The 12,528-nt window shown below is 42.0% G+C and overlaps 1 protein-coding gene across 1 annotated transcript in view; it reads left to right on the top strand.

Moving 5' to 3' along the window:
• SMC5 (structural maintenance of chromosomes 5) overlaps nucleotides 1-12,528 on the top strand; it is a 122,325-nt gene that overhangs the window by 42,496 nt on the left and 67,301 nt on the right. Inside the window, exons 14-17 of the mRNA XM_073634579.1 lie at nucleotides 2,962-3,135; nucleotides 3,760-3,929; nucleotides 5,810-5,933; nucleotides 7,651-7,773. Coding sequence (XP_073490680.1) covers nucleotides 2,962-3,135; nucleotides 3,760-3,929; nucleotides 5,810-5,933; nucleotides 7,651-7,773 — 591 coding nt within the window. The remainder of the gene's footprint in view (nucleotides 1-2,961; nucleotides 3,136-3,759; nucleotides 3,930-5,809; nucleotides 5,934-7,650; nucleotides 7,774-12,528) is intronic.

The raw sequence follows: 12,528 nt of genomic DNA, 5'->3' as shown, positions 1-12,528 counted from the left end.
AAAAAAAATGTGTCTGATCACGTTTAATGCCCTCACAAGGAATGTAAACATCCCTTGGGACAGTAATAGGCAATGAGAGGTACTCTTTATGGAGGGATCTTGGGTCTAAATGACCCCCAAACCCCTCCTCTGCACTTGAAAGTATTCAAAATACCAAAATCGGCGTTTTTGAATACTTTGGAGTTTTTAAAGCTAGCACCTTTGGCTGCCGAGTAGACTTGAAGTGACGTTGTGACGTTGCTTCCGGGTTACTACATCCGAGACCTGATCAAAGCCGAATCCGTCTTTTTTCGGTTCTCCGGCCAGCTGGTGGACATGCCGGCTGGTCACTCGGATCTCCCGGTGAGTTGGGAGAGCCCATGTGAGTCCCCTCCTGCTGCTTGTAATAACAGCCGAGCGGCTGCTTAGCCGCACCAGTTGTTAGTACAAGAAAGCCAACCGTCGGCTCTAAGAAAGCCAACCGTCGGCTCTAAAAAAACAGTACCGGGGTGATGCCTGCAGCTGCAGGCATCACTTCGGTACAACCACTTGAAGCCAATGGCGTACAGGTATTTGGCGGCAAGTGGTTATTTTGATCCATGTATGGGTACCCAGATTGTACGCAAGTGCTGTCTGCCACCGCAGCAGATGGACTCATTTCAATGAGCTGTGAGGGCGCTGATGACCTCTCTTGTTTTATTATTGTGTCATTGCCGAGAATGCAGCAGCTTGGTCTCTGTGCCTTCCCCTCCCATTTCCCCGCCCCACTGATTATTTAAACCTTTAGCTTCTGGCTTTCCCTATGCATTTAAAAAAAAAAAAGGACCGAGTCCCTTGAAATGCGTTATGCTCACTCCCTCCCGACATCACCAAAGGATTCTGACAACTGTCTTCTTCACAGTGTGGCTGGTAATGCTGCTGGCTCTTCTCTCTATGCCATCTGGATGCCTGGTGGCCTTTTGCATGCCTCTGTGTACCTTCAGCTTGAGAGGGGACATGATGGCGATCTTCAAATATCTCAACGGGGATCCCAGCATAGGAATTAAACTATTCAGTTCTAGGGAGTGTATAAGGACACGGGCACACAATGAGACTAGTGGAGAAGTGGTTTAACCTTAAACTGCATAGGGGGTTCTTCACTGTTAGTGCAATAAGGTTGTGGAACTCTCTCCCACAACTGGTGGTGACTGCGGGGAGTATGGTTATTTTTAAAAAGCCTCTTAGACGTACATCTAAAAGGAAACGACATACAGGGATATGGGAAATCATTATAGACACCGATACACATACACCTTCACAGGTTGAACTGGATGGACTGTTGTCTTTTTTCGGCCTTACCAACTATGTAACACCTCAAACTTGATGTGTTCCTCAAACCATTCTTGAATTCATCAGACCAAGCCACCTCCTTCAATTGCTCCTTGATCCAGTTTTGATGCTCATGTACCCATTGTAGGTGCTGACACGGCTGTGGACACTGATCAGCATAGGCACCATGACCGGTCTGTGGCTGCACAGCCCCATACTCAACTGGTATGCACTTTGTGTTCTGACACCTTTCTATCAGAACCAGTGTAAACTGTTTCAGCAGTTTGAGCTATAGTAGCTCTTCTATTGGATCTGACTACATGCCAAGTGCATACATGAGCTTTGGCCACTCATGGCTCTGTCGCCGGTTTACCAGTTTTGCTTCCTTGAAGCCCTTTTGGTAGATCCTGACCACTGAAGACTGAGAAAAACCCACAACAGCTGCGATTTTGGAGTTGCTCTGACACAGCCATCTAGCCTTTTATAATTTGGCCCTTGTCAAACTCATTGAAATCCTAATGCTTTCCCATTTTTTTCTGCTTTAAATACATCAACTTCAGGGACAACATGTTCATTTACTGTCTAAATTATTCCACCCACTTTGGGTGTAACAAGATAATCAATGCTATTCATTTTACCTGGCAGTGATCAGAATGTTATATCTGATCGGTATATGTAGGTCTTAAATGATCAAACCTGTTGGAAAATGTAACCTACTGTAATGATACATCAGAGAAGTGCTGCAATTTTTTGGTCACCATATATATCTAGGACATATTGAATGTCACAAATGCCTTAAGGAAACTATTCCTGAAAATAACATGGAGATGGCCATTGCCGACACCTTTCTGTAAATGATAGTTGGTGCTTTTTTGCCTGATGTGTTTTTTCTTTGAAATCAGTATAAACCATCAGCATCCATAACCAGCTAACATGTCAGGTTTGGCATATTTCTCTGGATTTCAATGAACTGTGCACCAGGGACACATGCAGGCCGAGGTGTGGATCCAGTTGAGAGCCGTGTTGTCAGTTGAAGGAGGTTTGGCAGGCAATGCTGGTGAGTTTTGGTTCTGTCGGGAAAATGGTACGCCATGTTCACAAGTTGTCCTGCTTAAAGTAAAATACAGGGCTATACCTAACTAGTCTTAAAACTGTCCCCTCCCCCCTTACACCTATACTGTCTAACCTGTGTAAGAAAAATGTATCTACTTGCCTATATCCATTCTGGTCATGTGATCCGCCTCCCCTGAGTAAGTCAGCAAGGGCAGCAGGGGAGAGGAGGGAACATGACAATAGATGGGACATGGGTGCCTATGGGTGATGTCACCGCTACTGGAATTTCCAGCCATCATTGAGCACGCTCTCCTCTCCCTGCAGCCACCACTGACTGACACAGTGGAGCTGGATCACGTGACTAGACTAGGTTGGGCCGAAGATGGGTAAGTACAACGTATGTACATGAACTAGCTGTGTGTTGGAAAATTATCCACCTTTATTCAACTTTCATTTTATTTCCTTATGTTTTGGTAAATTTTAAACTTTTATAATTCTAGCATTGTCCACAAACATTCCTAACACCTCTTTCACATAAACCATTTTCTGAAAATTATATCATGTATGTGTTAGTGGTTTTTGTAATACTTCTCTATCAGTAATTTTTTTCTTAATTTTTAGGTAATAAAAGAGACCAAACTCCGGCAGTTGTACACCGCAGAAGAAAGGTATCTCACAAAGGTATCTGCATATAGTAACAAAGTGATCTCAAGTAACAATCCTTTGAAGGAAGCCAAATTTCTCACAGTCACGGTGGATCCGGAGGAGAGGAGACAGGTTCTTGAACAATATAAGGTAAAAAGACCAGAGATTTTGCAGTGTAAAGTGGCAGTCTCTCCAGAAGTACATTCTTTTACAATTAAATAGTTGCACCTTTTAAATTGCAGCATTTAAGAGCAACTCCACTTTTGTTGAGAAAAAACAATCCCCTCTGAGAGGTCTATGTACATTACAAAGACAAATGAATGCGAAATGGATTTGATGACTGAGGTATCTGTGTGTAACGCAAGTTGATGAGGAGGGTGTCAGGAGACTGGATTTCAGAGTGGTGTTTCACAGTCATTGGGGAGAGCATTACAATTACGTGGAAGGTCACGGCTATGAATGGCAAGATGAGTGATGGATGACATGGTGGAACAAACGTTAGAGAGAGGCCAATACACTGAAACACTCTAATAGGATAGATAGAAGTTTGTCATTCTCTGTGGATGTGTATTCATGTATTACCTGCAGGTGTCACTGTTGCTCTGATTTCTTCAGGCTTTTGTAAGCAATTTTCGACGAAAGACTATTTGCTGCTTTATGATTAAACATAATAAAATCTTACTAAGCACATGTTTGTTTATATGGTGTGTGTGTGTGATATTGCTATGAGAAGTTCGCTTTTAATTTCTTTTCAACTTGTTTTGGTAATTTTAGGAGATTGAGGAAAGATGCTCAGTGTTGGACAACCAGATGCGTGAACTAACTGAGAGACAGAATTTGCTAGAGAAACGAGATAATCAACTAAGGTCACGGAAAAAAGAAATACTGGATATGAAAACCAAAAAGCGACAGCTAGAACAGAGAATTAGTACCAAATATGATAGGTAAGTTAAACTTTCATTTGTTGCAAAATCTCTATGTACACAGTGGTTTTTGAAGTTGCTGCATGTTATTTAAATTTTAGCTTCCTGCAGGGCTGTATTATTTTGCACAAGTCAAATATGCTCCTATGTTGGAATGAATGTGGGAAAGCAGTTGGTTAATTAATACATTGCTCTAACATATTTGCATTAAATATATTGCCTACTCAGTGGGGTAGTTTAGTCATTGCATTTTTGGAGTTCCAGTCTATTCATGATGTTTCATGGATCTGTAATCCATATTTTTTGTACTTTATAATAGTTATTTGTGAGTTGTTGTTTATGTATTTAGTTCTCATCCATTCAGGGATACAGAAAGTCTTAAATCTTCGGGTAGTAAGTTACATACTGTCCGGTTATATAGCTGTCTACGAGAGGACTGGACATGGTCTTGGCAGTCAGACTTCCTCAGCTGGCAGTGTCTGAATCCAGCAGTGTAGTACCTACACCTGAAGATGTTCCAGGACCCATGTCACAGGTGTGAGATGCTGGATGTGGACCTCCTGACCTCCCAGGTTTAAAAACAAACTGGACAGGTTTGTCTCCAGGTACAGGAATCCTTTAGCAGAAGCAGTGGATGCTCTGGTGGCTCTGTGGGATCAGTACTCATTGATCTATACCTCCCTTTGAAACTTCTTTCTTATCTGCTGAGATAGAGGGAATTCCAGTAATGCTCATTGCACTGGATTGACCCAGACAGATGTGACCTGATAAGACTTCTGGTGGATGATTCATGGGCTCTTTCAGATTGTCCATATCTTCTGTTTCAATTTTCCATTCTGCTTCACCATTGCTGGCTTTGACTGCATGGCTTTTGAAGCTTGAGTTCTGAGCAACAGGGGCATTGCTGAATCGGTGATTACTGCAATGATTAAAGCTAGAAGTCTTACTTCTCACATGATCTTCACATGTGAAAGGCATACTTGACCTGGTATGAAAAAATGTTGCGGTACCCTTTTAACCACCTCAATACACTGTACAATCTTGTATTGAGGTGGTTATACCAGGATCTTGGTGCAGTTTTCTTCAGCTGGTGATTCTGCACAATGTAAAAGTGACCTGAGCGGATTTACAGCCGCTCGATTACTTTTATGAGCGATAAATGAGGTCACCCCACCCACCGCCACCTTTCCCAGGCTGTCCTGACTCACCAGGAAGCCCTGGGACCAATTTGACTGGTTTGATCGCATACACTGAGAAGAACGGAAGGAACGGAAGTCTTCCCCCTCCTCCTTCTCTCATGTCAGAAACCGGAAGAAAAGAGGATTTTGTCACTTCTGGTTTCGGTTTGTTGTTTACAAGCCGTTACCGGCTTGTAAAAACATCTGACTAAGCTGATCTCGGTTTGATCAGATGCTTTGGAGGCCAGAGGAGAGATATGGGGTCTAATAGACAGTCTTCTGTATGGGCTTTCTGTTTAGAAAGCCAGAGGAAGTGTCAGTGGACTACGAGGGTGCTCATCAGCTGTCACGAGGAAGGGGGGACATGGGTTGAGGGGGTGCTGGAACGTATTACATTTTACACCATGGGTGTCTAACATGCGGCCCTCCAGCTGTTGCGTAACTACAAAATCCCATCATGCCTCTGCCTTTGGGAGTCATGCTTGAAACTGTCATCCTTGCAGTGCCTTATGGGTCCTGTAGTTCTGCAACAGATGGAGGGCCGCAGGTTGGACACCCATGTTTTACACCTTAATTATGCGTGCAGTGTGTAATATGTTCCAAAGGTAAACTTAGCCTTTCACTTCAGCAGAGTCTTGTACTGTTTTTTTTCCCTGAAAGACTGCATCTTAAATAATTTAATTTAAATTGGTGAATAAAATGTATTTCTGCATTGATTTTTAGCTTGAAACAGTTGGAGCAAGAAAATAATAATTTAGAAGACGTTGAAGAACAAGCAAATGCCAAAATGAGAGAAGTTAACCTCCAGAAAGCAAAACTTGTTACTGAATTCACCAGATTAGTTATGGTAAGATCTCATATGTTTTAAGTAATTGGGTTAGCATATATTTTAACGTCAGTAATCAGTTGTTCCAAACAAACCTTGCATTTGTAAAGTCAAAGCAGAGCCCTCAAACTCTATAGTTGCCACATTTATTTTTCATGTTGCTTTGGTTATATATTTAAATGTCTCCAGGGACTCATAGTTACATAGGTTGAAAAAAGATACCAGTACATCTAGTTTAACCAATAAAAAAAACTTAAAAAAAAATAATCATACAATCATATATACACAATCCTATACCCACAGTTAATCCAGAGGAAGACAAAAAACCCCAGCAAAGCATGATCCGATTTGCTACAGCAGGGGGAAAAAAATTCTTATCTGATCCCCGAGAGGCAATCAGATATTCCCTGGATCAACTTTACCTATAAATGTTAGTACCCAGTTACATGCTGTTTAATTAAAGGATCTCTCGTGGACACAGACCATCTGTCTCCGGGTTGTCTCGGACACATAGAATAATGGAAGGAAAAGGCTTCATAGTGTAGTACTTCAAACTTATATTTATTTAAAAATATGTAGCACTTACATTCAAGAAAACTGTGAAAATCACAGTAGTAACACAGCCGCGGATCTTGCCAGCCTCCGGTTCCAGTCGATGCCTCTTGCGGTGAAACGCGTCAAGTGGGGCATTCCTTGACGTCACCACGTATCGGTCTGCTGGCAAGATCCACAGCCGTGTTACTACTGTGATTTTCACTGTTTTCTTGAACGTAAGCCCTTTGGCACCAGTGCACCAACGCTCCTGATCCTGCTTTCTGCCTCTAACCCCCCCCACTGCATGGATGCACATTCTTGCACTGGGAGCCAGCGCACAAACATGGACTCCTGCATTTGACAAGCACTCGCTGCCACTGCACTGGATGCCCTTGATTGTACTCGCTGGCACTGCACCTTATACTTGATAATGCTCTATCCACACATACACTTACACACTGCACTGCACCCGCACACATTCTTGCAGTTGCTACCAAAGAACCAACACACACATTCGCAATTAGTCTGTTCAGTGAACAGGCACACTTTTTATAGTCAAATTAAAAAAAAAAAAATCTGATTGCAGCAAAGCACGGGTTCTTTTACACCTCTGTATCTCACAAAGCTTGTATTTTATTTTTACCTTCTTTATTATTCAAATATGTGTTTTGTAGTAATGAATATCTCCATGTATCATTAATGTCTGAGCCAGAGAAGTTTGTGAACTCTATGTTAATTCATTTTATAACGAATAGGATGAGTGGGAGGCCAGTGAGCATTGCTTTTGTATGTTTGTTTTTTTTTTTTTTTTTTGTTGCAATGACTACAGAAACTTAATTAAAACTAAACCTAGCAAGGACACAATTCTGATTAGGAAATGATGACCCAAAAGTTTAAAGTAAACTTTTGGCCAAGCTCTGGGCATTCAAATATTTACACATATTTAAGAACAATGAAACAAGCCTGTAGCTGCAGGCACTATGGAAAATTATTCTTCAACATTTACAGCAACACCAAAATCTTCAACGTCAGTCAGTACCCTGCTATCCCCCTCCTAATTTCTAATGTCAACACAGAGCAGGTGTTCTAGAAGGCTGAATTAATGACCAATTCAGCATCATCTAAGCTTCTCTCTTTTAAAGTGCAGTTACGCAGGTTCACATTAAATTCCGCATGACCAAACATATTTTTTTTTTCCCTCTAGAAATGTGTACAGCTAAGTAAAGAAAAATTTGACCTATCCCTGCAAAGCATGACCATCTTGTGGGAGAAACAAAGGCTTGAAATTGTATACAAAGAGGCCATTTCCAGGATGAAGGAGCTTGAGGTAAATGTTTAAGGCAACATATATTTGCAGAATTCCATGCCAAAACTGTTTTTAATTCTAGCCTTGAAAAGTCACAGCTGTTGGTGCTTATGATCTCACATATATTCCACAGAACTTGAACTGGTATGGTTGAGGTGTATAGGCTACAGGATAATGGATGCATTTACTTTCAAATTATAAGTAGCTACGTTGCATTTGCTGTGTGGCACCTACTTAATTCCAGAAAAGTGCAAGTTAACATTTTATTTTGGAGAAACTGACCTTTAAACATGTTCCTAAGTGCTGAGCTGGAAAATTATGTGAGGAAATGTAGCTCTTTTTTTTTTTTTTCCATTTAACATTTTTATTAAGGAAGTTTTTCATGGTACAAAGTAAAGATCTACATGTCTAGTAACAGAATGTGACGTGCAGATTACAAAAAGAAAGTAATAAAACAGGAAGCCAATGAGATATGATGAGAGAATAGTTTAAAAATGTAAATAGTCAATATAGCAATATAAGTGATATAGGGATTTACAGACGAGGGAGGAGTACATATAAGTACATATAGGTGAGTAGGATATTGTAAGGATGATTTCTAATGCCAGGGCAGGCTTAGGTTTGGGATTGTAGCCAGTTCTAGTTAGTTGAAGGGGGGATACATCTTGAATTCTGAAGCCAGAAATGCCATATTTTACAGAAATTAAGGGTATTCAGATGTGCCTTGCCGAAGAGTCCTTCCATCTTGCTGTGGTCATTGAGTGCATTGATCATGTCTTGGAGAGAGGAAGGAAGCGTGAAGCGTCCATTTGCATGCAATGTAAAGTCTTGTTGCTATAAGGATATGTATGAGTATAGCATGCGTGGCGAGGGGCCATCTATCAAGCCCAATATTGAAGAGAGCCAGTTGGGGAGTCAGGGAAATTTTGATGCTTATTAGGTCATCGATTAGGTTCTGTACTTGTGTCCAGAGGGGGAGAATGACTGGACATTCCCACCGGATATGTTTTGGAGTGCCCCGTGCAATGCATAAATGCCAACATTTGGATGATAAATCGTGGTGGAATTTGGTGAGTTTGTTGGGGGTGTAATACCATCCCAGGTAAATTTTCATTTTGGTTTCCCAGTGGGAAATGTTCTTGGAAAATTGGCGTGGTTTTTGGAGTGCTGAATGCCACTCCATATTTGGAGTTTTTTCATCCGACTTAGGGTTGACCAAAGATTTGTATATTAGCGATTTGTGCTTTAGTGTCCTTGAAGTTGTAGTATTGGAGAAGATCTTGGGTGATGGGAGAAGACCAGGAGATGGCAGCTAGAGTGTGGCGGATCTGCAGGTAGATGTAGAAATCTTTGCTTGGGACCTGATATGTATCAGTTCGGGGTTGAAAGGAAGAGAACCCTTAAGGGGTATATAGATTGCTGATGTTTGATATGCCTTTGCTGGTCCATGACGCAAGGGGGAGGTCTGGGGTGATAACACACAGAGTGTAGAGGTAACTGAAGAGAGGATTGGAGTGTCAGACCTTTGGAGCTTTGCAGGGTGGAGCACCAGACTCTCAGGGTGACATTAAGGGTATCCAGAGGATAGTGCTTAGGGCGAGGGTGGGGATACACGAGGCACTGAGGAGTCTTGGGTCCTGTTGAGCGACTGTGTGTTTGATCTGCTTCCATAGCGAATTTGCAGTAGGGAGCCACCATGCTTTGGCTTGATCGAGGAGAATGGCTTTGTAGTAGGATTTCAAGTCCGGTGCACCTATTCCAGGGTGGTAGGTTGGCAGATAGAGGGTGATTTTTGTTTCAAACGTGGTTTCTTGTTTTCACAGATGAAGGAGTTAAAGATGCATTGGATTCTAGTTAAATAGATGAGGAGAATTGGGACAGGAAGCATTCTGAAGAGGTAGAGAACATAGGGTAGGAGGAACATTTTTGTAAGTGCGATCCGTCCAGCCCAAGATATTTTGTCGGGCATAAGGCTTTGACAGTAGCTTGTAGTTTCTTGATAAGTGTATCCAGGTTGATACGAAGGATATCAGTGGAGGGTGTGACTAATTGGATGCCGAGGTAGGTGAAAGAGTCATTAATCGCCTCCATCAAGCTACCCCCCCCCCCCCCCCCACAGCTCCGGAAGGTTTTACCCCCTTCCTGACCGGGCCATTTTTGGCGGTACCGCACTACGTTGCTTTAACTGACAATTGCGCAATCGTGCTGTACCCAAATAAATCTGATGTCCTTTTTTTTTCCCCCACAAACTGAGCTTTTTTGTTGGTATTTGAGCACTTCTGCAGTTATTTTTTGCGCTATCAACTAAAAAAGACTGACAATTTTGAAGAAAAAAAAAAACATTTTTACTTTCTGCTAGAAAACATTCTCAATAAAAAAATTTTTAAAAATCAAATTTTTTCATCAATGTTGGCCAATTTGTATTTTGCTACATATTTTTGGTAAAATAAAAATCCCAAAAGCGTACAGTACCTTGCTAAAGTATTCACCCCCTTGGCTTTTTACCCATTTTGTTACATTACAGCCTTTAGTTCAATGTCCCACCTCCTGTGATAGATGAAACAGTGGTCCAATGCCGGCCAGGAGGCGGGACTGTGTGTGACTGAGCGCTGGGTACACAAGAGATCGTGGCTGTGTATGATCCGGTGGCGCTCGGCACTCCTCTTCCCTCAGAAACAGCAGGAATCGGCGTCTAACATGCACACACGATTTCCCCCTGATTTTCAGGGGGGAAAAGTGCGTGTTATACGCCAATAAATACAGTATATGTGATGGATCAGAACACAATATTTTAAATTGCTGAAGTAAAATTCACCCCTTTTGTTATGAAGCCCATAAAAAGCTCTGGTGCAACCAATTACCTTCAGAAGTCACATAATTCGTGAAATGATGTCCACCTGTGTGCAATCTAAGTGTCACATGATCTGTCATTACATATACACACCTTTTTGAAAGGCCCCAGAGGCTGCAACACCTAAGCAAGAGGCACCACTAACCAAACATTGCCATGAAGACCAAGGAACTCCCCAAACAAGTAAGGGACAATGTTGTTGAGAAGTACAAGTCAGGGTTAGGTTATAAAAAAAAAAAAAATATCCAAATCTTTGATGATCCCTAGGAGCACCATCAAATCTATCATAACCAAATGGAAAGAACATGGCACAACCGCAAACCTGCCAAGAGATGGCCGCACACCAAAACTCACGGACCGGGCAAGGTGGGCATTAATCAGAGAGGCAGCACAGAGACCTAAGGTAACCCTGGAGGAGCTGCAGAGTTCCACAGCAGAGACTGGAGTATCTGTACATAAGACGACAATAAGCCGTACGCCACCAAGAGTTGGGCTTTATGGCAGAGTGGCCAGAAGAAAGCCATTACTTTCAGCAAAAAACAAAGTGGCACGTTTTGAGTTTGCAAAAAGGCATGTGGGAGACTCCCAAAATGTATGGAGGAAGGTGCTCTGGTCTGATGAGACTAAAATTGAACTTTTTGGCCATCAAAGAAAATGCTATGTCTGGCGCAAACCCAACACATCACATCACCCAAAGAACACCATCCCCACAGTGAAACAGGGTAGTGGCAGCATCATGCTGTGGGGATGTTTTTCAGCAGTCAAAACTGGGAAACTGGTCAGAGTTGAGGGAAAGATGGATGGTGCTAAATACAGGGATATTCTTGAGCAAAACCTGTACCACTCTGTGTGTGATTTGAGGCTAGGACGGAGGTTCAACTTCCAGCAGGACAATGACCCCAAACACACTGCTAAAGCAACACTTGAGTGGTTTAAGGGGAAACATGTGAATGTGTTGGAATGGCCTAGTCAAAGCCCAGACCAATAGAAAATCTGTGGTCAGACTTAAAGATTGCTGTTCACAAGCACAAACCATCCAACTTGAAGGAGCTGGAGTAGTTTTGCAAGGAGGAATGGGCAAAAATCCCAATGGTAAGATGTGGCAAGCTCCGAGAAGCAAAGCAACTTGGAGCTGTGATAGCCGCAACAGGTGGCTCTACAAAGTATTGACTTTAGTGGGGTGAATAGTTAGGCACATTGGCCTTTTCTGTTATTTTGTCCTATTTGTTGTTTGCTTCACAATAAAAAAAAAACATCTTCAAATTTGTGGACATGTTCTGTAAATTAAATGATGCAAACCCTTAAACAATCCATGTTAATTCCGAGAGGCAACAAAACATGAAAAATGCCAAGGGGGTGAATACTTTTGCAAGGCACTGTATATTGATTGGTTTGTGCAAACGTTTTAGTGTCTACAAACTATGGAATAGAGTAATGGACTTTTTATTTTTTTTTATTGTTTTTACTGCCATGTTTTCCCGAAAATAAGCCCAGGTCTTATATTAATTTTGGCAACAAAAGACCCAGTAGGGCTTATTTTCGGGGTAGGGCTTGTCATGTGCTGTTTTTTCTCCCCATTGCCTTCTCTGCCTGTCAGGAATCCTCAGTGGCACTGACTAAAAGTGGTTGTAAAATCCTAGAATGCACTGTAATCTATTTGTGATAAATACTTTCTTATAGCGCCGCTTCCGTGACCCGCCGGACCTCTTTCTTGCTCCGAGCACTGCAAAGGGGGTCTGAGATCCCCCACTGACTGCTGGGAGAAGAGGAGGAGAGCAGCGGGAGGTCAGCTGAGCGGCGCTATAAGAAGTTATTTATCACGTATCAATTACAGAAACATACACTGTTTACATTATATAATAGTGTAATACAGTGCGTTCTAGGATTTTACAACCACTTTAAACTAGGGCTTATTTTCGGGGTCA

The sequence above is a fragment of the Aquarana catesbeiana genome, linkage group LG01, assembly GCF_042186555.1.
Source record: "Aquarana catesbeiana isolate 2022-GZ linkage group LG01, ASM4218655v1, whole genome shotgun sequence".
Taxonomy (NCBI): domain Eukaryota; kingdom Metazoa; phylum Chordata; class Amphibia; order Anura; family Ranidae; genus Aquarana; species Aquarana catesbeiana.
Note: the sequence above shows the minus strand (reverse complement) of the source record. Positions and strands in the feature narration are given on the sequence as shown.